A 26,039-nucleotide genomic window follows, 5' to 3' on the forward strand; every position below is an offset into this window, starting at 1 on the left:
GGCCTGGGAAGACAAAAAAAAAAAAAAGGTCAGGAGAACAATGTGAATGAGTTTATAGAACTTAAAACCGACACTATCATTAAAAAAAAAATTCTAATAGAAACTGTGTATAGACAGTAAACATATATACACATATGAAGGAGGGTACAATCTGTAGTATTTTGGTAGTACCTGAGAACCAGAAAGTGAAACTAGTTAGAAATAAAAGTGGTATTCAGTCATCTGCTTCTACCAATACATGCCAAAAAGTAAAGCACAATAAAAAGCGAAAAACTGCATTTTAAAGATAACTTTATGTACTGATCTTTAAATCAGGGCAGATTTGCTGGAGAGGAGGGAAAAGAGGCCATAGCCCCTCACTGGCTGCACCCTGTATTTTGCTCTAGACTGTGTAAGAGGGGAACAATCGTACTGCTGCAGAGATCCCACACCAGCACAGCAGCCTCACCAAAATCCCGAGAGTGACTCCCAAAAGAATCTGTAACATCAAACCTTTAATTCTGATACTGAAACACAAGTTGTAGTGTCACGCTGATCTCCACGCAAGGCATGTCAGGATACAGGAAGGCCCAACTGCCAGTGGAATAGTTACACATGTAATGCATTCCCACAGGCTGCAGTAGACTCTGCACCAGACTTGTCCATCTTGAGCCTATAATGGTTTGGGGTTTATTTGTTTTATGCTATTGATATTGTAACATAGAAGTAACTCTCTTCTGACTGCTGCTCCTTCTGTTCATTAACATTAGTAAATGAACAAAGGCAGCATTCTGTTTTGTGCCATTCTGCTTCCTCCATTCACTGTCCAACATCTGCAGGTATCTCTTTGGATTTTTCTTTCTGAACATTTTGAACGAACGTGACATATACTGCTGGGTTTCAGGACTGCCACATCACTGCTTTTCACACCATAGGCCAGACTCTTAGGGGAGTCGTCAGGAAACTTATGTTTCATACAGAGAACATTTCTGCGGTAGAAAGATTGCACACTGCTGGGCCATGTTTCACAAGGAGACCTGAGGATCTGCAGTGCAATGCCATCAAGCACTAGAGCTGCAGGAGAAGTCATTGTTGCAACTCAGAAAAGAGCGCTGACTTTTCTTGCTTATTGCCCCCACCTCTCCCCACCTGTGGCTTTCAGCTGAACAACTACTTTCTGCCCTCAAATTGTTAAGAGAACTGTGGTAGCTTGACTTCCTGTGAACTGCTGCCTTGTCTTCTGAACTTGGCTGTCCTCTGGTAGTGGGGAAAGATTATTAGTAGTACTGTAAATAAGAATGAAGCTGCCCTATAAAAGCTGGAACGCAGCTCAGGCACAGAAAAAGCTCTAAGCTCTTATCGTTACAGAGATCAAACTGATAAGGCCTTACGCAGGAGTTTTTAGCTGAGATGTGAAAGGAACTATATGACGTGGATGCCTGCAATGGCAGAAGACCAGACTTGGTGACCCAGCGAGGCTTCTTCCATCCTACATGCAGAGAAAGGTGTGACCCAGGAAGTGCGAGGCTGCTCCAACATTGAAGGAAAGACTTGAAAGGACGTGGTCACAAGAGAACGGTTCTTCTGAATATCTGGTTCTGTGCACAGTGGGTCTTGGCTTGTCTCAGGCTCTGGATGTTGACAAGACATTTTCTCAATATGGTTTGTTATAGGTAGTTGGTAAGGCTAGAAATACATCAGTCAAACTACGTGCATAACAAGCATCACTGGGTTGACCTAGGAGTTAGATGCACCTGGTATTTAACGTATATGCAATTGCTGTTAATGTTAAATTGTTCTGCTTTATAGTCATAGTCACACACTTCTGCTGAATCAGGGAGAACAAAGACAATAATGGCTCGTAGCAAACAAATGAGGCAATACAGGAACATTTGCAAATGGCTTTCCATTTCTCATGCACCTTCACTAGCTGAAGCTGTTTCTAAAGCTTAGATAAAACCATGAGCAGGGTTGTACTAGATTCAGAAAGATTTTGTCTGCTCTTGAAAGCAGGTTCTACTTTCCATCCACCAAGTCTCTTTCATTCTTACATTGCCTCTTTTTCTGTTATGTGGCATCACATCTCAGCCTTAATTGCAATTGAGAACCACAGATTATAATGTCAGTAATGTTCACTGCTAGAAGTGTAAGATAATGATTTTTTAATTTGGTAACAGCTAGAGGCCGAACACCAGCATGCCCACATACCCAGGTACCACTTCAGCCCCTATTACAAACTGCAGACGGGGTTCTTTGGCACTCACACAAGTCCTTTGAAGACAGAACAGTTCACTTCACTTTGTAACCCAGCCAGCTGAGCATTTGTGATACTCTTCTCCTTGTTTTCCAGCAACCGCGAATTGTCTTAAATATTTTGCTCAAAGTAATTACCCTTACATGATATAGTAAGACTCTTCTGTAATAAAAGCTTTTGCTTGGCATCTCTTTGATCTTCAGTACTTTCTTTCAGGACAGAAATGCACAATCTCCTTTAAGAGCTGCTCCATTTATTCCTCCTATTCCTTCATTTACTGCATGGGATCTTTTTATTAGCCAATGTTAGACCCACTTCAGTACAGATTAGAAGCTGGCTATACGTTAACTCTGGAGGAACATCATGGAGAATGTCAGTGGGTTTATACTGCTGTATGAAGTCTATTAACTTTTTAGTGTCTATAACACCACATTCAGAGTTGTATGTACTCTTATTTTTATAGCAAATACAATTACAAGTTAGAAACAGATTTTTTCCCAGGTTGGATTTTCTCTTTTCAAAGCAAGGTTAAAAGACAGAAGAATTATACCAAAGCTTATAATAAGAAAATACGATTGAAAGAGGGTGGAACTAACTTGCAAAGTTGTCAGAAATATCTTAAAGACTCGGTTTCCTAAATCTGTTACACAAGAGTCTTCTTCCTAGTCTCCCATATTCCAGCATAACTCTCTCCCCTTGCTCTCCTACAACTCCCCCCCCAAGTCACAGATAGTATACACATGAGATTTCACGTACGTAAGTTATAAAAATTCTTTGAAAGCAGCCCTGTACATTACAGGTTTCTTTGGCTGAGCCATAGCAATGACTAAGCTATGGGAAAAGCCTCCATTCAGCTATACTGTAAAGGAAAATGTGGGTGGGGGAACTGGGCTTTCAGGGTCGAAGTCATTCAGCACTTGGGTGGCACTGTCGCAAAGAGGAAAGAGGAGGACTCAGCCTCGCGGGCCTGGGATGGGAGGTTTTTCAGATTTCCACTCTGCAGCCATCCCTCTGGGTCCGGGCAGGCGACGGTGCGAGAGAGAGTGTCATTATTTGACTCAGCATGTTCCTAAGCCACAAAAGAGAAGTGACGTATATAAAAAGCATGTTGCTCATTCTTATCTGATAAGAGGGATATCAAGGAGTTTTCTCCACTGCCTAGACAAAAAGGAAGTCCTTCTTTGTCCTTGTATTTCACTTTCTCTGTCAGCATGCCTTTCTTCAAGCAATTACTGTGACCTTATAGCCTCTAACACAAAACAGAAGACGATACAATTTTAGAGACATGATATGCAACCACCCACTACCGCATTGCCAAATACCTATTGTTTAGCTTCGCATTCCAATCACTGCACCAACTTTAAAACTGATTTCCAATATAACAGACTTAATTTAGGAATATCTCAGATAGAGCCATCTCACGTCCCATTAATTTGGTGAGGGTTTGCCTCCAGCAAATCCATGAATTATCCTGCTGGACCAGCAAATGAATAAAGTCTGCCATATTTCTGTGATGCTTCTGGTAGAAAATGACGATGCTTCACTTACTACTTACCGCCCAAACGGTCTCTTGTATTAGCATACAGCCATTCTTTCACACAGTGGGGTTTACTGTAAAATATGCAGTAGTCTTCACCACAATCAACCTTTTTATCTCCTCTAGTATCAGAAACTGCCTTGTGCAGTGCAGTGCTGTACAAGAAGGTTTGTTTTGTTAGGACCACAAACAGTACACACAACCCGCCAGCCATCAGCAGGGCTCCCCCCTTGGACTCAGTCTGCAAGACCACTGAGTAAACCTAAACGTGAAGGAAATAACCACAGCCTAACATAACAGCGTTGCTTAAACATGAAGCTTGTCATGACTCAAACTCCTCAAAACAGTGCTCACCACGCTTCAGCTTGGTTCAGTGGATTCAAAGCTGCCTTTGTCTGCCATTATATTTCTTTGTTCCCTAAAGCAACAGGATCTCAGGACTGTCCAGGCTAGTAACATGCTGAGCCTTATGATTATCTCACTCTTTTGTTATTCAGATTTTATCTCCAGAAGCAGACCTGGTCACTCCATGAGATCCATAATTATTACAAGTTTATGAAAAAAAACAAAAGATGAAAATTAAAATGGCTGTTAGCTACACAGGTATGATTCTGCTATGGAGTTGTAGGGTGTCATTATGTGCGGCCATATAGACCAGAACCAGTATCTGGAAATGACTCCCAGAGTCATAGCTATATCCAGAATGCTGTTATGCATGCTCTTGTCTAGCAAATCACCAAGGACAAAGAAAAATGCAATGTTCATCTATAACAGGTGAAGTATTTCTAGTTGATATGATAAAATATTAAAGCCACCATACAATGTGGCTGTACAATGACAAGAGCCAATGCCCTCTATGTTGTCCCTTCAAGTCCTGCATTTCTGAAAATACACGGACAGTCACATCGTGCATTAGCTGAAGTTCTTGAGTGGTCCTGAAGTTGTCTGGTCAACGCAAACAATCTCCAGTGATCTCTTTGCATGAGTAACTGCCAACCACCTAATGAGGCAGAGCTAATAGAGTTGTACTCCACTTCCAAGTGGAAAGCTTCCAACCTATCAACCACATAAAGATGAATAAAATAAAGGCTGACAGGGCTAGCATGATCATCTACAGTAGCTGGGCTCCAAGGAGCTTCACAAAATAATTCACAGTTGAAATACTGACAATAAAAAGTAGCAGCAGACATTATCACCAGCCTGCTCCTTGACTCTCAACACTTCCAACAGCATAGTCAAAAACTGGATTGAGAATACAATGCACGTTCATCCAAGTTACTAAAAAACCTACAGAGAAGATAAAGGTTCAGTTATGGTAAAGAGGAGCAGAGCTAAGAACCCAAGTTCTTCATGTAAAGAATACCACTATCAGAAATAATCTCTCCACCCTCTCAGCAGCCTTACAGAGGTGTTGAACAACAGATAAAAAAAAAATTTTGCAAAACTTCACATGAATGGGATGGGGGAAAGGGGGATAAAAATAAGTACTGGTCACCACATGGTTCCTTAAACAAGAGATGCTGCTGATTTCCATTAATGAGCCTTAGCTATAGATAAACACAACTTCTGAATAAAACCTATTGAGATACCCCCTACTTCACAGTCCAGCTGTGCTGCTTATCTAAATTATTTCAAGACATGCTCATCAAAAAAAAAAAAAAAAAAAAAAGATCATACTACCTTTTCTTGAAGAAATTAAATTTTAGACTGTGTGGTAGAAGAAAGTATTTTTTTTCTTACTTATTTCAGTTCTTATTTTTCAGGATTTCTGTTCTATCAAGTGTGATTAGCTATCCCTTTCACCAGGAGAGATTTTGTGTGTGCATACATGACAGCTTGAGTGCGTTATGTGTATCTACGTATCCACCTGTAAAATCTATTCCTTTAAGCTATCCATTTTCTAAAGATTAAAAATGTCTTAAGCACAAAACCAGCATCCAGTAAATAATCATTTGTATACAGAAAACACTTGAGTATGCCAGACAGAGCTCTCATCAGCTTAAATGCTCATTTTGAAATGAACCACAAGAAGTAGGTGATCCAACCTGACTACCCAAATTCACCCACCAGACAGAAGCATACAGGTGCATTTTATACGATGTCAGCATATTACACAGACTAGCATTCTAGACACCCAACTGAAGTCCAAACACTGTGTAGATTTTGTAAAGCATCTCCAAAGCCATCTGAAATCTTCAGACTTCCAGAGGCAAAGATTTAATTTGAAAGACACTTGAGAATCTTTTTATTCACCACAGTGAAGGTGTCCAAGTGACTTTAACTGCCCTCTACTAATTCCACACAGGAACGTTTTAACGGTAATAACACAGTGTTGATAACCATTTAGTAATGATAATACATAAAAGCCATTTAAATCATTTTTTTCCTCCTTGTGAGGAAATATTAGGAACACTGATTTTAAAACAAACTGATTCCTAGAGCTGGCAGTCCAGTAAGTCCCTAGTGCCTGCAGAGAGCCTTACTGAGAACAGTGCAGCTCAGCGAGAGTGAGAGAAACTGGGCTAGGGCTGAAGGCAACTGAAAAAAAAAAAAAGGAGTATACTCAAGAAGAATACCTTTAAATACCTTTAACTTCAGTGGCAGTCATTTAGAAAGAAAGCAGCTGTGGAAGTCCCCATAAGAGAACATTCCTTACCAGCATTTGCTGGAAAAAAATCCCTTCGCTAATGCACATCTTTAAATATTAAATAAATTTCCTCAAAAGCAGCATATATACTTAATTACAACAGGCATCAGTTTTGAAGGAAATGCCAAGAGTCTGCCTTATTTCTTAATTCCTATAATTCTGCTGGTTTTATTCTGGCTTTACATTTTTTCAAGTACGCACTTCTGTTTGGATTTCACACAAAACAAATGCACTTCTACACTCTCAAGAGAATTCTCAGGTCTCAGTATCACATCTCCTTTGAAGGGGTTGCATTAAATTGCGAAACTAACCTCAAGCCTAGCCGCTGCAGAATGTAATTGAATGTGTTTAGCTGCTACAAGCACTGGACCACCACTGCAAAGTGGTAGCGTCCCTTGGGACTCACCAGGATTCAGTCCCTGATCTCCCAGTATCGCTCCCACCTGGGGAACGGGCATGGTACAGGGATCCACCCCTCCCAGGGCAATGCATTTCCCTGCAACTTTCACTCCCAGTGGACACACTCTCTACGATGCTGTTAAAATATCTGATATTGGTCCCAAGTATACATAAAGCAAACTTCAGCTGGCTTAAATGCTAAGATGAGCTTTTACTCACAGCTGTCGCAAAAACCAAGCTAAGAATATAAAAGTGGCGGTTCACAGACATCAGAGGGAACTAGCTAACAAACACCCCTTGGAGCCATAAAGAAAGTAGGATAAATACATTTAAGTTCTGAAGTCCTGTCATATTTCTCCAGCATGGTACAGAAGAGCTTCAGGTGGATTGGAGAGATTCGTTGCTCTAAGAAACAGGAAAAAAAATGCAGAATCTTTGTTTACCTACGTCTGTGGTTTCTAAGTACCTACTTTTTACTACGTTCATTTCTTGACTCAAAGTGAAAATGGGAATTCACCCTTTTCTCTTTTTTTCCTGTCCAATGTGCAGATGGGGCATATTTTCGCTCACTCCATCAATCCCTGCCCCCTACGCACAAACTTGCATACATGCATCTAGCCAGTGGAAAAGAAAAAAGGGTTACTCATTAATCCATTCTACAAAGCTTTCCAAACTGAAATGGGTGGGTTTTACATCTCCAGCAAGGACCAATATATAGGTAGGTACATAGCATACCTGAGCACAACTCAAACTGAAGTGTTCATCTTGAATAGAACAACTTTGCTCCTGGAACGTTTTAAAACAAAACTCATCAGTATGGAGAGGATGATTATTTTCTGTATGCTTTTCTTCTGTTCCAGTATGGCGCAGACTGCAGCTCCATACAAAATAGCAAAATACAAACAGCTTTTGAAGACAATTAACCTGTTAGAAACCACAGTGAAAGATAAGGTAAGCAAAGTATTTGTTGTAATATTGAAGTTATTTTCAAGCATTATGCATTGCTTAGAATATATCTTGTGAGGGACATCACTTTCAAATGTTAAACTTTTCTAACTTAGATTTGTTTTATTGTAGGATGTTGAATTGCTGCATACACCAGAAAACCCTACGGTGAGACTGCTTTAACATTTCTTTCTAATTACATCAATTTGATTTTGTACTGGTTTATTCCATTGACAAATAGCAGATACCTGCTTTTTCACATCTTTGACCTAGTAGTCTTAATGCAAGCTAGACTGAGTAAGAAAATACTTTGATAAAAGTTTCTTATTTCTGGATTTTTAATGGCAGAAGCGTTTATATTATGTAATCTTAACTACTACTTTGCTATCGTGTGTGTATTCTAACACACCCACAGATTCAAATCTGTATGTATTCCATTTACTCAAGAAATGGTGCTAAGAGTAAGGATCCGTACAAGATCCAGATAAGCAGCAGCGCTCTTGGGGATGCAGGTCGTGGGAGTGGAAGTGCCTCCAGCTGCCATGAGCTCCAGCCGCACTGGGAGCATTGCTGAGCTGAAGCCACAGGGACCCCACTTTCCCTCCCACTGAAGCTAAATGCCAAGAGTGGCACTGTAAGGCCGAATTACATAGCGCTTCCTCTCATATGTAGTCACACTGGTTTCTCAGAGACTATTCGAATGCAAGGGTTGCGCTATCAACGGGAAGATAGAACTGCATTCTGCAAGTATTCTCTTTGGATTATAACTAGCTAAAATTACAGGAACAGGTCCCTGTGAATCCCTTCCTAATACAGATATTTATTTATACATTATTTAATGCTGATATTTTGCGTGTTCCAAGGTCAGGAACTTCTTATATGCAGTAAATTACACCAGTCACAGAAAGCCTGTGCATACTTCAAAGTGGCAGGATGCAGGATTTACCGTGAAATTAAATACCAATAATAGTAACAGCATGTCTTAGAAATCTAGAAGCTAAACGCGTCCTGCTTTCTTTTGATAATCCCCAACATGAAACAAAGGTCTAGAGCTAGCTGTGGCTAATCTAATGTCATACTTCTGTTATTAGCTGTCTTAAATTTACCCGTAATTTTGACTTCTGAGTCCTGACAACTATTTCAGAAAGCAAACAATTTTGATTGACGTACAAAAATGATCATTAGGCATAGTTTTTTGAAAAATGCCTGGAGTGTAAAGCTATTTACTCACAACTGTAAACTCTTGCAAAACAATGACAAGAAGAAAGGAAAAAAACTCACCTCATTTCACACAGGTTTTGTTAGCCTCCTCCTAGGCTTTACAGTTGTTGCATTTTTTACTTGCCAAAAAAATAGAGAAGCATCACCAAAACAGATACACTCCTTCTCATCGCCAGAACCAACTGCAGTGCAAAAACCTAATGCACCCTAACTAATTGCTGGGTTTTTTTCATTAACACTCTTTCTAACTTGTGGTGTCAAAGTGAAAAGTAGATGATTAGCTGTCATTTTACTGCAGTGTTTGCCACTACCTCTGAAACAAAGCAAATACAACTAGTGACTAATTGCTTAATCAGGTTGGGTGTTTTTTTTTTTCTCTCTCAAAAAACATGGTCACCTCAGGAAGGAAGACAACAGCTCATTTGCAGCTTAGGGCTTTACAGTCTGATTCTGGGAGGTCCCGAGTACCTCCGCTGAAAACTAGAGGAGACAGAGAATTCACATATTTAGAAGGTACTAAGTTGATACAGGTTCAACCTCTGATGAAAAACTTGAAAGAAAAAATTAGTGTGCTAATCGTAATTATCAGCAGCTACCACATTAACAAACTTTTCATCCTACAGGGTGAAATTTACATCTACTGAATTGTCCAAATACTAAGATATGAATTACAGTGTGCTAGAGCTGCACTCAGGGTGATTAGGTGCAATCACACTATAATGACCCTGGATTTAATAAAAAGTCTTTCATAGAACTGTATTTCAAATATCTAAGTATTTCTTCTGTGATAACCTGCTTATGCCAGATTTACATTTGGCCTTGAATATTCAGGAAGAAGACTACCTTTTATAACATTCAAAATTCAGTGGTTTATCACTATTTGTTTTGACTTCCTGGAGGTTCCTGTGAGTGGACTAAGTGTTAGCCCCAATTCAATCCCACACAATTTCCTTGTACACTTAGCAATGAAATACCTTTTTTTTAACAAAAGGGAGGTTAAAAGTTTAAAAGCTCAAAGGATATCAACTCAAGGGAAAATATGCTGAGCCTAAAAAAGTAGTCTTAAGACTGAAGTGATGCAAGACCAGAGGGAAAATAAGATTTATTGCTGGTGATTGACATTGCAGCTGGAGCTAGTGACACAATGCTGATTTACATCAGATCAGCATCTAACCCCACTGATCGCTAATTCAGGAAGTGAGGGCTTTTCAGGCTAATCTGTAAAGGTAGTTTCAGTCAGATGCAGAGTATTGCCGCAAATTGCCTCTGATACAAGTATTTTACATTTGCCTAGGCCCCCTCTGACATTACCAGTGGTCTATGCTTTTCAAGCTCTTCATCGAAGTGCTTAACCCATCACAACATACTGAAACCCACAATCCTTGTGGTCCTCTGACTGCTGGCCTGCCTATAGCTAACTGTTAACTCAGCAAAAAAAAAAAAAAAAAAAAGCAGCATATATGAGAAATGCTGGTTTCTCAGCTCATCACGGATGAGGCAGAAAATGTTTTCAGTTTCAGCTGGAAAATTGATCTCTTTAAAAACGAGTGGTTTTTTTCCAGTAAGCAAGACTGGTTACGGTAAGAAGCTTGAAACAAACATAAACGTGTGGTTTTTAAGGAAAATAAAATGTTATAACTAACCAATATAAAATGTTGCTATTAAAATTTGCTGTAAGCAACATACATGAAGGTTGCCTTGTCCTTGCCAAAGCAGCGAACTGCAGCGGCATCTAATAAACCAGATGAGATTCAGCTTCGGTAGCAGTTGGCATGCAAAACAGGGATGATGGCTTTGGAGCCTTTCTAATTTGTGTAATCAGCAGTTCTAAATGTTTCCTTCTTCGGAAAACAGAAAGCGAGTTACAAATTGGCTTCAGTAAACATTGCTTTTCTTTCTCTATTGACTATAGGTTAGTTTTGGTGATATTTTCCATAGCTGCGTGCCTAGCGAAAGAAAACAGCCACTACGCAGGAAAGGAGACGCTGGAGAGCTTGTAGTCTTTCTTTTAGCATCAGTAAAATTAATATGCAGCTACACCATGAAAGGAAAACAGCAGGTTGCTTTAATTCCAGATAAGCAGCAGCAACAGAAAATTTATATCATCTGAATAGATGGCTTCTTTTTCAATTTATGTATAGATGATGCTTACTTTCCTTGACTTAGGTTTAACGTGCACCTGAATTTAAAGCAACACAGTAAGACAATTCAAGCCAGGAGCCTGGCTCCGTATCCTGCCTCTCCTCCTCAATCCCTCTTAGCCCTTTAGTAAAGTAACTAACTAACTTCACCTTCCTTTCCCACACTATCAAGTGAGAACATTTCACTAGTATTTGAAAGTACGCAGTTCTATATCAATTCTAAGTATAATTATTAAGTAAGTAATATTAGAAAGGGCACAATTAGGAAGAAAAAATTCCCACATGTAGCACTGGGGAACAGTCCAGAGTGATATTCTTTTTTTTTTTAATAGGAAAATACTCATACCTGTGCTTGTGAAAACTGACTAGATGTAACATGATCTACTCTTCAGCAGCATTTTCTTTCAATTGCTGTCATGATTAATATCCAAGTGGATATTTTAGGCATTTATTTTATGAGGAAATACTTAAGTAATTATCAAAGAACAGGCAGAGTAAAGTTTAAAGATCTCTTGCATATCTAAAACTAACAACAACAACAACAAAGAGTACAGTTGAATCTTCTCAATTAATATCCTGGATACTTACTTTTGCACGTGGACCACAACCTAACAGATGCAGGAAAAAGTGCTGCAACATCCGTTTTAAGACTGTTCCTTCTTTTCCTGCCCTAGGATGGATGCCTGTTCACAGCTGTGACCTGCTTCCAGAAAGGCATACTGAAATTACAACCAGAAAACAGCCAAGTAAATTCTACATTCACGCAAACTGTTAAAGTCTTGAAAAGATTCACCTTGATCAACCCTAGAAAGGTAGGATTTCCTCACAATGCTCATAATCGTGATCATTGCTCCTTATTTTCTATAGCAGACACCACCTGCAATGGTGGAATTTCAGAAAGCAATCTTGTTAGAAAAACCAATCTGCCTTTCATTACTTTGGAAATTAAAAATGTCCAATTTTCTGTACTTTTTGGAAAGGCGTTCACTCTGATCCTAGCAGTCAATTACATGTATGTACTTGGCAACCATGCAATTTGCTGGACGAAAGGACAAGGTATTACTGAAAAAAAAGTGAACAAAAAGTGTTGCTACTGTATTTTTTCCCTTTCTGAAATAGCCTGTGTCTCAGCTTTTCCATTTGTAAAAGGTTTTGATTACAACCCTCTTGATTTTTCAGTGAGAAAGCTCGAAGTATTATTTATGATTCTGATGCGCTGTTTAGAAGTGGCATGATTTTCTTTATCTTTCAGCAGTGTGAGTCTTCATGTGAATCTTATGAGAAAAAAAACCCCAAAGAGTTTTTGAAGAGCTTAGCAAAACTGATCAAAAAGGTAATCAGTGTTGATTCCTCCTGGGTGCTTTTTGACATTTTGCAAACAATTAAGATATCCTTATTTTACACTATTTCTAACAATGCATTGTTTTTACAGTTAATCAAGGACTAATCTAGGACACACCAGAGCTGAAGGCTACTGAAAATCTACTATTTAAAGCAGACACTATGTTATTTAAGACAACGTGAAAAATGTAAATATCTTCCATTGCTACTATGCTGTGCTCTGTGTGTGGTAAGTGAACGCCTCTTCCAAAATATTAAGGAGTCTTACTTGGATGGCTGTACATAAGATGGATGCTGTTTGAAAGTGATCCTCGCCTCACCTTACAGTGAAAATTAAATTGTAATTTCACAAAAATAGGCTCTCTTAAGGGACTTAACTATCACCTTCTGCTGAACTAGAAATACATGAGATGACTACTCGTTATTCTTGCTTTGATCTTAAATGAATCTCATATAGGATGTCTGAAACTTTTTAAAGAAAATGAACAAAAAAAATTATCAGAGGCTTTGAAACCTCGGAAGGTGTCTACTTGGACCGATTTCCTTATCTGCAATAATACCACACAGACAATTTTATTTATAAGTTTTTAGACTGTATCTTAGCTAACTATGGAAAAACATCCTCCATTTAACTGTCTTATGAATACTGGAAAAACATTTACAAATCATACTGTATGGCATGGGTCTGCCTGTGTCCATCTTGAAGTTAATGGCACATTTGCCACGGGTTTCAATAGGGAGAGGAGTAACCCACATGCTCTAAGTGGAGATACAGGATTCTGTGGTGAAAAACACACTTCAGAAGACGGAATTCCACCTAGACTCCCTCAACTTAATGTGATAAATACAGCAGAGGCATGACTGACTGGTATGATCAGCCACTGCAAACGGTCCAACAAAATGCAGTAACTGATGATTATTCACAGTGAAGCAGCTCAAATGCATATTGCTCTCTCAGAAGACAGTATTTTACACTCATATTCATGTACCGGTAACACTATTCCTTCTCTCTACTCGATTCATTTTAACGGTTTAAGTTTCAATTGCCATTTTTTTTTTAAATCGGTCAAGTTTTTTGTTATGTGGAAACCTGCCTGTAGAGCTTCTGAATCCTGAACATTTCTGTGGAACTATAGCCAGAGATAGCATTGAAACTTTTCAGAACAAAAGTGAGTATCATAGCACTTAAAACTAGTTTTTAGCAGCTTAATTACATACCACCATATTCTGCTTGCAATGATTCTGTACCTCTAGACTCTTCCATTTGAGAAGTAACTGTTAATTTACCCCCAAACAGATATCAGCCCCACACGAGGACACTGATCTTGGAAGAGTGTGTAAAATCTTCCAGTAAAAATTAATCTTCCACCTAATTTTCTCTCTACTTAGTAGAAATGTGGTATAGAGAGGAAACTGGAAAACTACATCTAGTGTTCCGATGGAAAATGACAAGCTTAGTTACCTCCAAAAATAATGAGGTAGTATTAAAAATATTTCCATTCCTACCAATGTCAGCCTAAAGGAAAACTAATACAAAAAGCTTTTTTTCCTCCACATTTTCGCTGTCCTGAAACGTGAACCTCCTCAAAAACATATGTCAGAGGAGGAAGGAAGATCCTCAGGGCAACAATGAACCAAGCTTCCACAGTGAACTCTACTTCTTTCTAGTGATGACTATTTTGATTTAGATAGTCTTTTTTTCTTTTTTTTTTTCTGTTTAAAAACCACTTTTCCTCTGAGTAATGTTCTATCTCATACCTCAATGTTTCCACATTACTGCATGAGAACTAACATTCTAAACATGAACTACCACTCACATGTAAGTAATCAAGCTACTAAATTTAAATGGTGTTCTGCACCTTTTATCCCCGTTTCTCTGACTTTGCTACCCGTAAAGTCTCCTGATCACCAACTGGTAAGCAATATGCAAAGCTGCTGCTGTGACTGCAATGGATTTTAAAGTTACAGAACTAGAGAAAGTTAGGGTAAAACCTAATCTCAGATTTGATAAAAACAACTGGGAAAATATTAAAGCAAGTCCTGCAATCGCAGATTACCTGCTGATGTTTCCACAATGTTACATTTAAATTTTTACGGAGGAGTTTAATTGAATGCCTTTATCATGAACTAAGTGCTTTTTTTGGTGAGTCCAAGGCAGCCGACTGATAAACTAGCACTCTTCATTCACTTCCACGGGATATTTGCATGTGCAGAGTTTTAGGGAAAGAGCTTTATTTTTGTACAAAGAATACAGTATGTATTTTTTTATTAGTAAATGTCTTTTCCAGTAATTCACTAAGTGCATTCAAACCAATATTCTAAAAGAGCCTCTTATAATTCTTGTTGCACAGATGAAATGTGATTAGCAAGCCCTAACAAAAAGAACATTGTACATTACATATTTATTAGTAATCATTATAAAGCATTGAGAAGCAACTTTTGTACCTGGGATGGATATTTTACGACAGAAAAGCAATTTCCTACCAGAATGTCATAAGCTAACTAGTTACTCCTGCCTACACTGGAACAATTTCTGGGTTTTGTACACAAGGCAGCATGTAATGCAGTAAGTAATGTAGCTGTTTCTGTTTAGAGACTTGCTCAAACTGTTTTTGAATTATGGATCTTATCACACGAAGCATAGCGCTAAAGGGTTTTGGTGTTGTTGTTTTAAATGTAATATGCTCATTTGTTAACTGAGGCTATTTCTTGTACCTGCAGAACCATTTAATTCAAAACGCTCATTCATAGGATTCAAAAAACTAGTGAGAAACTGTAACAAATGTAACTTAGAGGGTTAATTGTTCTGAGATCTTGCAGGAAACTGTATTTATTGGACAATCCAGTCCACGTATGTGTGGAGAATAATAATCACAAAATTATCACAGCTCATTTTAGTTAACACCACGCTTCTGGGCAGTGTTAGCACAATCACTGTGGGCAACTTTGTACACTTCAAATACGCTTCCAACTCACACGATGCTGAGACTTCCTGCTAACTCTTTGATTTGTCAGAGTTACGAAAGGTTAAGTGCATTATTTGGGGGGTGTTATTTGAATCCCAAATGAAGAACAGGAAATCAGTAAGGACAGATCCGTCTTCAAGAAGACATCATCTTGTTCTTCGACACCGTTCTCAGGAGAAAAAATGAAGATGCCCCAGAAGGGACTTGTGACCCTAGGAAGGACTAGTTATCACAATTCCAGATGTGTACACAATCTTGACTTATTGTTATTTGTAAGATGAACTCTCTTTGTACTAACTGCACTCTCTGCAGAAACAACATATGTTTATGTACTGACTTAATGAGAGTAAGCCATAAAACTCATTACCTCCCAGGGAGGTTTTACAATGTATTTATGATTTTGGTCATAAGTGTCCTTTGCAGGCACTTCAAGATGTGTTTTAGCATGGTATATATAATTCTGTATATTATTTACTTTTCCTGAGAAGATTCTTTATTTTTATACCAATTGACTCATCTAATTTAATTATTTATTTCATTTCTGTGAATGGAATGTTCATACTAAGGACTATGTGGTCTGATTTATTTATACGCCTGTGACATTAAATAATTTTAGCTAATACGTTTTTCTCTTGTTCTTTAAAAACTTCTGACCATTCCTACCCTGACAGTGGCCCGTAAGACCCCTCAGTGAACTTTACTAGCGTGCACTGCCATAGATTTTGCCAGATCAGATTAGGGACATGGTATACAAAGTTTATCTTCCCCCATTCTTATATAACTGTTAAGAAGGTGTTGTTAATTTTTTATTGTTCCCATCTCATTTGACAATCTTTTAAAAAATTGGCTTTTCAGGCTTAATAAATTCCTTTCGGCAGCTGAACCTCACAGCAGGTTCAATCACGTCACCTAGACTTCTTTAGACTGACATGAAAAAAAATCAGGTAACTTCATGGTTTGAGTCTACACAGAATAAAGTCAAACACCTGAAAACGTAACTCTAGAAGTAACAATTATCCAGTCTGTTTTTCACTGTTCTCTCTCCGCATCTTACTTTTCTCTAGCTTTGAAATATCAATCCTCTTTCACATCCTAATTTGATAGGATGTTTTGAAGTTCTCAGAAAATGAGTATTTTTAGCTATTATACTTTATAAGGGTAGCTATGTTTTATCTTTTATAAAAATGCGTTTTCCCTACAATGTAACAAAAATGGACTTTGTTCCAACAAACAACGACAAAGTTCTAACAAAGACTAAACAGTTGAACAGCTATTCCATCTCTTTTCATCTGTTCAGAAAACACTGACTCAAATAGTATCTCCTTCCATTATGTTTCCTGTCACCGCACATCTGCATCTGTTGGGCCTGATTTTCGTAAAAAAAAAAAAAAAAAAAAAAAAAAAAAAAAAATCCTTTCAAAAATAAATAAAAACAAGTTGGAAGTCTCGTAAAACACTGGAGTCTTCAGGCATAAACTGCTCCAACACCCAGGACAGAGGCCGATGTGCAGGACAATGCTGCTATGATCTCTCTCCTAGAAGACAAGCAGTTCTGCTCCATCTAATAGGTATTTTCCTCTCCAAAAAAGAGCCATCAGACTGACTCCCAAGGAGCTGGATGTGCCAGCTGCCTCCTGTTGGCTCCCAAATAGTTCAGTGGTGGTGAACACCTGAATTTGCAGCCTACGTCACCCTGTAAAAGTGCCTGGAGGGAAGAGTAAAACAATAGGGTCTAATCCAAGCAATTCCTCCTATCTTGGCACACAAGGAACCAGTGGGAGTCAGGTGTGCTGGGATTCACCCAGAGTTAACTATTAGTCAAATCTGAGCCATCTGTCCACTCAATGAAAAGACGCAGACATACGCAGGAACAAGTCAACCCACTCCAAACTAGGTATGTAATATAGGTGACTGGAAAAAAGCATAGGAAATAGTCCTCACTCAAATAACTACATATTTGATGCCTATGACTAGATAAGATGAATCTCACTCAAACTACCTAGGATTTAGATGCAAGCCAAAATGTTCAGGATACTTTCTGTGGCTGATGCAGTGTCTCCAGGCACATATTTGCTAAATACACTACAACCTCTCTTTCCTAGTATAACATATTTAGTTTTGCACATATACACTGCTTTTATTTCTTATTTGCATCTTTCAGTATTTCTACCTAACAGCTACAATCACATTAGAAAATACAGGAAGGAAAATACTTGCAGTAGACATTTCTTTGCTTTTAAAATCTCAGGAAACTAAAAAACAAATGCAGATTAAATATGTAAGTATGATTTCAGAAATATTATTAGTGGCTGATCTAACAGTGTCTCTGCTGTGGGCAACTCACAGCGTGTAAGTATCTTGACACTGCATTGTGGGAAGCAAATAGACCCCGAAGCCCTGTGGCCAGGCTACTTTGCCTTCCTAAGTACATGGTTCACGGTGTAGACATATTCTTGTAACTTCAATTGTAATGCTATAGACCTCAAAGAACCTGCAAGAGATCACACAGAAGCTTTAACAGAAGGCTTTAGGCTTCTGATACCTTCAGAAGTACTTGCTGGAGCACAGCACACAACGCAGGTTGTGCATTGTATGGCTATGCGCTGGTGCAACAGAGAACAACGGAGCCCCCCAAACCAAGGAAAACTGTGCTAATGCTAGACCAACTCAACTATTTAACTCTGCTGAGAAGTCTAGGCACAACTTTGCCCAAATTGACCTGGATATCTACATAGATGTAAAAGAACTCCCTTTCAGAGTTGGAACATCTCAAATATGTTGGTTTGTACTGCACAGAAATGCTATGCTCTTTCTCTCAATATTTTTTTTTTTTTACAGCCCCTGCATATTGTCCCAACAGCTGTGGGGAACAAAACAAAATTGTCCTATAGTGTTCTTTGCTTTGCACTTGTGCTTATGATCCATGTTGTAAAAGGAGCAAAGGTGAAAGAGAACATTTCCTATTCAAACATCTTCTCTGTCTAAGCTAATGATCTGAATTGCTGTACTGCCACCTGTTGATAATTGTATGGAAATTCAAAACAGTTCCAGATACAAAATAGGTAAGCTGGAGGGGGGGGGGGGGGGGGATCATTCTCATGACAGTTTGCGTTGAGATGCACTACAGAGATAATAACTAAGTTCTTTACTTCCCATTTAGTTTTCCCTTTTCTTGCTTACACAGCTGAAGACTTCCCAATATTCTTTTCTTGTCCAATCGTGTTACTGCTGTAACATCATGAAGTGTTATGTTTCAAAAACCCACAATGAAGACACCTGAAAAAATACTCAAAAAACTTTCTATTTTCTAGGCTCCAGAGATGTTAAGAACCCAAAAGACGGGGCATTACTCATACAGAATAATTTGTTTATTTCTGATGGAAGCTTTGTTTCTGTGTTCTCGTATCTCACTCTTCTACCTATTTATGTATCGCAGGACTCCATCACTTCAGCATCTTTCTTGCATTTTCTACCACTCTTGAACAGACTGAAGTATCAGAAACAACTTACGGAGGATGAAGGGTTTACATGGTAGCTAAAACTTCTGAAGGAATTAGAGAGGATGAAGATTGAAAGTATGGCAATATGGAGTCACTCAGAAAATTAAAAGTTAGTTTAAAATTAAGAGAAAGCACACTATCTATATACAGATGTTCTGAGGCTAAGTTAAGGTCTCTCTATTTTCTCTTGGACAATAAGCTGGCTTATTTTTCCAGAGAATCACCTTCAAAATAGAACTGGATCAAACCTGGCTCACAGGTCATGGTACTTGGTGTTTATCCTGACATTGGCTTGTAGCCCCAAGAAGTAAAGAAGTTTGCAGTGAAGCTGACAAGGATAGCAGCTACTTGTAGCATTGTCCTTGGGCAGTAACGCTCCCAGGTATAACAAAATACCAAGATAAGAATCTTTAATGAATACCTCCAAAACTCCTTCTGGAGCAACACTGATTATGACAAAGATTTACATGCTGTGGCAAAAAAATACAGATGGAGTCCTCAAAACTCATTGCTGGTACCAACTTGCCAACAGATAACAATTTATCTGTACAGTCAACTGAGATCATCCAGAACATCTCTCCATATCATCTGTATATGGAACTTAAGACAATCCTCCTAAATCAGGGACTTGATATGGTATGCAGTGAATACAAATCCCTGTTCTTATTGCTGTCATAAGAAGGGAGTAAGACTCCTACTTCTGAATGTACATAAACACCAAATACTTACCACACGCTGCCTTTAGGCACCTTGCCATCTTTATGTCCAGCAACGTTCCCTGTGATTGCTTGCTCAAATACAGTAGCATAGTGATGTTTTCTGTTCTCTATTCTTAATTCCTAACATTTAACTTGCTTTTCTGAGCACTCCTGAGCCTTGAGTTCACAATTTTGTGCAAGTATCATGTTACCCAAAAGTGTCATTCATGTGCGGTTATGTCCAACTTCGACCTCACTGTTTTACACGTTAAGTTGGGATTTCCCCTGCACAGACACACAGACATGACTTTAGCTCTATCAACACTGAATTTCACCACTCTTTTGTCCAGTCAGTCTTACAAGGTTTTTCCAGAGCTTCTTACGCTCTGCCCTTGTCCTCACTGCCCTACCATCAGCAAACTTTCCAAGGTAATCTCTATTACAAGAATTGCATCACCATCAGTTCCGTCTTCTGTTTGTTATCTTTCAACCAATTAGTTTCCCATGCAATGACCTCGTATTAAGTCTACTGATGCCTAGAGTTACTGTCCTTCAGGGAGAGACTTTGTCAGTTTTGGAAAACCACATGACTATGGAAGTCAAATCACCTTTACCCATATGACTCTTAATCCTTTCAAAGATTTCCAATATACTGTGTAAGGCAGGATTTTTCTTTCCAGAAGCCACAGTGACTCTTCTTAAGCAGATTATATTTACTCAGGTACCTACTAATTAACTTTTTTTCTCGTAATGTCTACTAGCTTTCAGTTTCCAAAATGCCCTGTGGAACCTCTTTAAAATGTCGGCTTCCCATTCATTGCTACCCAGTTCTCAGCTATCATGGCAGTTTAGAGTGAGAGGTTACATACCCCACTTAGCAATTCAGTTATTTCGGAACTCCTGGAGAAATATCATCAGCAGACTGCTACTCTTTGTTTTAAAACATTGTTCCACACACTTTTTTTAGCCACTTCAGATCCTGAGAGATGTTTTGATGGTTTCCTCATGAAGAAAGTTGCCAACATTCTCACTTTACTCCAAATGGAACTTTTTAGTTTCTTCTACACAAATAATTAATTAGCTTGCCTTTGATAGTCTTATCCTCTTTCATCAGTCCTTTCATAGCTGATCATCATCTTACAAACACTCTTGCAGCACTTCTTGCTCCTACATTTAAAAGAAGATTTTAGTATTAATTTTTGCTAGATGTTACCTCAAACTCTTTTTTAGCCCATCTTTTATTTATTAATTTTTTTACACTGTATCTGCCGGTTTATCATCCTATTTTCTTCATTTGAATACATCACCAGTTTTCTGAAGGATGTCAACAGCCTCCTTTACCGTGCCAGTTAGCCTCTTTAGCTTCTCCCTTCCCTTTGTAAGAGGCTGTACAAATGGATGCTGTGTTCGTGTTCCCCTTCATTAACTGTCCAACAACCTATCAGGATTTCTCCTGCCCCTTTTAGTTTCTTTGTAAAGAGCTTTCTCATTTTTATCTCTTTTCACTTTTTGAAAATGACCTTATTCTTAAACCTCTCCCTACTGTTTCTTGTGCCCCTCTCCATGCCCATCCTTGATTCTCCATCCTTCTTCTTCCTATTGTTCTAACTTCCCACATTTGTTCTCCAAATCCAATTCACTTTCTTCCTTCTGTTATGCTTCCTCCAATTTCCTTTCTGTTTTCAAGGATTTTCTGACAGTTACATGATGCATAAACATCAGCTGTACAATTCCATTAAAATGGAAAAACAGTTGAACATAACTTTATAAGGGCCAGTAGACATCAGTATTAAACTCCTTATTCATCACAACTGCTGTTTTATCAACCAGTGTAAAATCACACACAAAAAAGTATGGCTCATGAATTGTTGGCAGTCTCTCTAGGCTGAATATCAAAGGATTATCCAACGGGAGAACATCCTTACAGCGAGGAAGCCAGAAAGATTTTAATTTTTAAGCCACAGAAGTGAGGGGGCCACTCATGAAGCAGATGTAACAGAAGATACAGTACTTTTCCTATCAAGCTTATCACAACAGATCAGACAAATGCTTTAACACTGTGACAGAGCAGCGCTCTCCATCCTCCCTTAAAACCTTAAAACAAATGTAGAGACAATGAATAAAAAAGGGGTCAAGGCCAGAGCCAGTTTAAGACAGGGGCTGAACGGAAGACAGTATCTGTAGGGAGTGAAATATAGTTAAACATGTGAGGCTGGCACACCAAATCCAGCATTTCATCAAATCGAGAAGCAACTCCAAGCTTAGAACTGCCTTTATGGATGGCAAGTAAACACACCAGTGTAAAGACCAGATCATAGCACAAGAGGGCAGCAGGCAACTGAGAACGTAAAACAGACCTTCCCCTCCACATCCCCTCCCCACCCCAGCTTTTAAAAAAATTAAATCTCACCAACCCTCAAACGTGGGGAAATAATGTTCAAAAAGGTAACTTACTAAAAAGAGCGACAATGCTCCCATTTCTGAGAAAGAATTAATGATCAAAAGTTATAAGGTTGACTTTTTCAATACAAACTAAGATACTTGAAGGTTGGGTAAACTCCTTCTTAGGAAGAAAATCCAACATTTACCTGACAATGGCCCAAACTCAGTGAAACAGATCTGATCAGTCCTGAAGATAATTTTATCTGGTTAACAGGATAATGTCTGCACAGACATTGTTAATTCCAACAGGTTAAAAACAGGGACAAGGAAGAATATTAGGAAAAAAAGAGAAAACATTATTTTATGCATCAGGTATCTATAAAGCCTACTATCATTGTGTTTCAGGACCTCATAAATAATTCATCTCATCAGTATATCATTATTCCCTATTTTACCAACAGGAAAATAAGTCAGGCACAAAGTAATCAGTGGCTTTCCCAAAGCTTTAGACGAACTCTGTATCAGAGGCACAGAGTGAAGCAAAATGATGCTAATGAATCCGGTCCAGCACCTTTACCAGACATGTATGAAGACATGTACATATGACACCCAGCATGCACGCATGCATCCTCCTAACACCTCACCTAGTATCTTATGAATGCTTTTCACAAGGGCACAAGACACCCTGTTCAGACAATCCGTACTTGGTAATGGTGAGGCCAATTTTAAATTGAGTATCTATAAGGAAGTAAGCTGGACATTTCTACAATGTTTTGCTCCCTCCCACACATATGATCTCCCTTTTCAAGGCTGCTTAAGAAAATGGAGTATATAAAGACACCAGTGAATCAAGCCAACCCGGCAAGAAACATCTGGCTTACCTGGTGGTATATTAAAAGCACTATCAAGAAAACTAAAGGCTCTGTGCCTGGGTTCTGTGAGCAAGACACACAGGAAATCCTTAACACCCATCACAATTTACTTCACCTCTCAAACATACTCTATGATAAGACTGAACATTTTTGCAGTGTGGTGGGGTTGGCTTTTGGGTTTTTTTTGAGTAAGAGTTCATTTTGTGGAAAACTAGTATTTTTAAGCAAAAATATTTTGACATCAATTTACTTAAACTGAAAATAGGCATAAACCTACCTACGAAGTTTCTTAAGAGAGTTTGTTGTTGGTTCCATGTTGTGTTCTCTTTTACAGGCACAGTTCAGATGCCATCTGATTAGTAATTTCTATTTCCTCTTCCTATATTAATTTCTTTCCCAATCTTAATTTATTCCCTCCTCATTCATTCTTTCACTCTCTTTTTCTTCTACCCTCCTCCTCTCCTTTAGACAAAGTCAGTGTAAAGGTGCATGACATTTACAACTCTCTTGCATTAACGCCATACAGGACAAAGTATTGGCAAATCTTGCCCCACCTTATGTCACAGGTCCTTTAATACTCAGAAAAGCACTAAAATTATTCCCAGTTGCCACTGCAGTCTGCTTGTATAAAAGGCTGAAGATGGCACATTACCAGTACATAAAACCTTTGCTGTTGGGATACTGAACAGCTAGGAAGAATCCATATCATTGCTAGCTTCTCAGCTATATACAGCCTGTTAATCACAAAACAGCAAAAGCCATTCAGATTTTGGAATCTACTGGTGAAAGCTCAAAAACATCAATGCCACACTGTACCATTAAGAGAAGCGTCACTTGAAAACTAATATGCATACAAATCACAAATAACAAGCAGAAAAATTTACCGGCTCTTTACTATCCCTGGAAGAATTTACACGTCCCTTCTAACAGTTTCAAACACAATTTCTCTCTGATAGCTGCAACTAATACATAATTGCTGATTTTCGCGAGGAAACAGCTGGACCAGAGTCAGCCCAGAGCTCGAAGATAAGGCAGGGAGCCGCTGGGGCAGGAAGAGGTGGGAGGGCTCAGTGGTTAGCAGGCCTCTCTTGGAGTCATCACTAAACCTGCCCTCCAAGGGGCTCGGTGCTGCAGTGGCCACCCTTCCCATGGCACGGAGCGCTGCTGCCCTCCTGGCCGTGGAGCACTCGGCCCACTTCTGAAATACTAACCTAGCATCTGCAACTGAACGATAGTTCCGAGCGTTCCTTATCAGCTTACTGCCTCCCTTCTTGGTGCACACACCATCTTTGCTTCAATTCTCAGTCTCTTCAGGTGTCCCACGTTCTGTCAGACAGATGCTGAACTCTACTCCCCCCCTAGTTTCTTCAGTCCCTACCTTCACAGGAATATTTTTAGACAGATGTATATGATGAAGTTTTGTTTGGTGAGACTAGCTTCAGAAATTCTTGTTCCTTTCCCCATCCTCATCCACTCTTTCGGCTCACTGAATGCCAACCCTTTACTGTTGTCTTAGCTAGGCAAGTATAACTGCAACTGCTCTCCAAACCTAAAATGATTCAGGTTGAAAACAGCTTGGGGGGGGGGGGGGGTCGGGGGTCTGGTTTTTCTGACTGATTCTTTCCATTACCTGGTTTACACCATGGCCCTACAAACTGTTGAACAAATACCAGGTAACAACCTGACCTGGCAGCAAGAATTTTTTATGGCACTGAAGAACAAAGTACTGGGTAGCTACTGCCTCAAGTTCCTTTTCACCTCTGTTTCACTGGAGCAGGGCTGGCTGAAACCATTCCCACTTCTGCCCCCTACCAGCCCCCAACAGTTGCATTTTTTGGGTGTGGGAAGGCAAGAAGGCAAGTTGTATTTGATCTGGGTCAGTTCTCTGACCCAGACACATGCACTGCACCACCACATGAACTTGCACGACGACATGAATTAGCACAACAGCACAAGCAGCCAGAGGATGTAAACAAGAATCAAGCATCAGGATAAAGATGAGCCCAGTCAGCTCAAGGAGCTCCGGTTGTGGCGAGATCACTGCCCCAGGCTGACACCCATGGCACCTACACCAGGTTGGGCTGCTCGCTGCAGTGCTCAGACAAGAACCTCACCTGGATTTGTTAGTGATGAACCAATAACTGCCTTTAAAACATGTCCTCCTTAAGCACGAATGTTCTGCATTATAAGACTTTCCTTAAAAAGATGATGTACAAGGCAAACTCAGAAGTAGACTGAGCTGGGAATTTTTCAGTGAAATGTTTTTCCACTGGAGGATAATACTTTGTTGAAACTGAAACTCTTCTTTGCAACTTTCACTGAAACAGTCTGACAAAACTTTAAACAAAAACCATTTCTCAGGTCCAGGATGGAATTTCTATTAAAAACAAGAAATTAGAATTTCTATTAAAAATAGAATTTCTATTAAAAACACGTGAACAAGAGCAGACCAGAGCAGAGAGCAGGTTTCTAGGATGGGCATTCACCAGGGAAGCGACTGCTGGAGTTGGGGTCCAATCCCCGCTCTGCTTTATTTGGCTTCTCTATTTGGATGTGCTCCACCAAGATGCCAGAGGAGGTGCCTCCTCAACAGGCTACTGACTGCTATGGATCAGTCCCTCTCTTTCTTGAGTGTTTTTTATTAAAATAGTTGGAAGTTTTCAACATCATTTCAGCGTGACATGGGAAAAAAGGTCAAAATTGAAAAAAATGACACTTCTGTGAGATAGGGAAATATTTTCTAGCCAGTTCTATCTGGTTCTCATAAGATTTATCTCAGTGTTTGTGACAATTGTCTGGCAAATTTCCCAGTCTGATGCATATGCCTTATTTAGCCTTTAAGTCAAATTCAGTGGGCAGCACAGTGATGAAAGTCAGACGAAGAGCAGCAGAGGTATACAGCAAACAGTAAATCCCTTTATGGAATAAAAGAAACTGTAGGTTGAAAAGTCAATGGGAGAACAAAAATGGATAATAATCTCATTTAAAACTTCTCCCTCTATGAAAGTTTCTGTATGAGTACTGATCCATCAATAACCCATTTCACAATCAAAAGCACCCAAGGTGTTTTCCCAGCCCCCACAGATCTCCTTATTTTCCATCAAGACAAAGCACCAACACAACTAATTCATTTCAGTGAAATTGCTCTGCACCAACA

General features: G+C 39.1%; 1 protein-coding gene across 1 annotated transcript; it reads left to right on the plus strand.

Moving 5' to 3' along the window:
- Nucleotides 1-7,632: 7,632 nt before the first annotated feature.
- On the plus strand, nt 7,633-24,877 carry LOC121233533. The gene is made up of 4 exons (XM_041126004.1): nt 7,633-7,767; nt 7,894-7,929; nt 11,798-12,179; nt 24,660-24,877. Exons 1-4 carry the CDS (start codon nt 7,633-7,635, stop codon nt 24,875-24,877), a joined length of 771 nt encoding a protein of 256 aa, XP_040981938.1.
- The last annotated feature ends 1,162 nt before the right edge of the window (nt 24,878-26,039 follow it).

Source organism: Aquila chrysaetos, chromosome 1 (assembly GCF_900496995.4).
Source record: "Aquila chrysaetos chrysaetos chromosome 1, bAquChr1.4, whole genome shotgun sequence".
Lineage (NCBI taxonomy): Eukaryota > Metazoa > Chordata > Aves > Accipitriformes > Accipitridae > Aquila > Aquila chrysaetos.

Coding starts and splice junctions, on each gene's coding strand:
- LOC121233533 (XM_041126004.1), top strand. CDS start 7,633: ATGGAGAGGATGATTATTTTCTGTATGCTTTTCTTCTGTTCCAGTATG. Junction 7,768..7,893: donor AAACCACAGTGAAAGATAAG/GTAAGCAAAGTA, acceptor GTTTTATTGTAG/GATGTTGAATTGCTGCATAC. Junction 12,180..24,659: donor TTGCTGGACGAAAGGACAAG/GTATTACTGAAA, acceptor TCACTGGAGCAG/GGCTGGCTGAAACCATTCCC.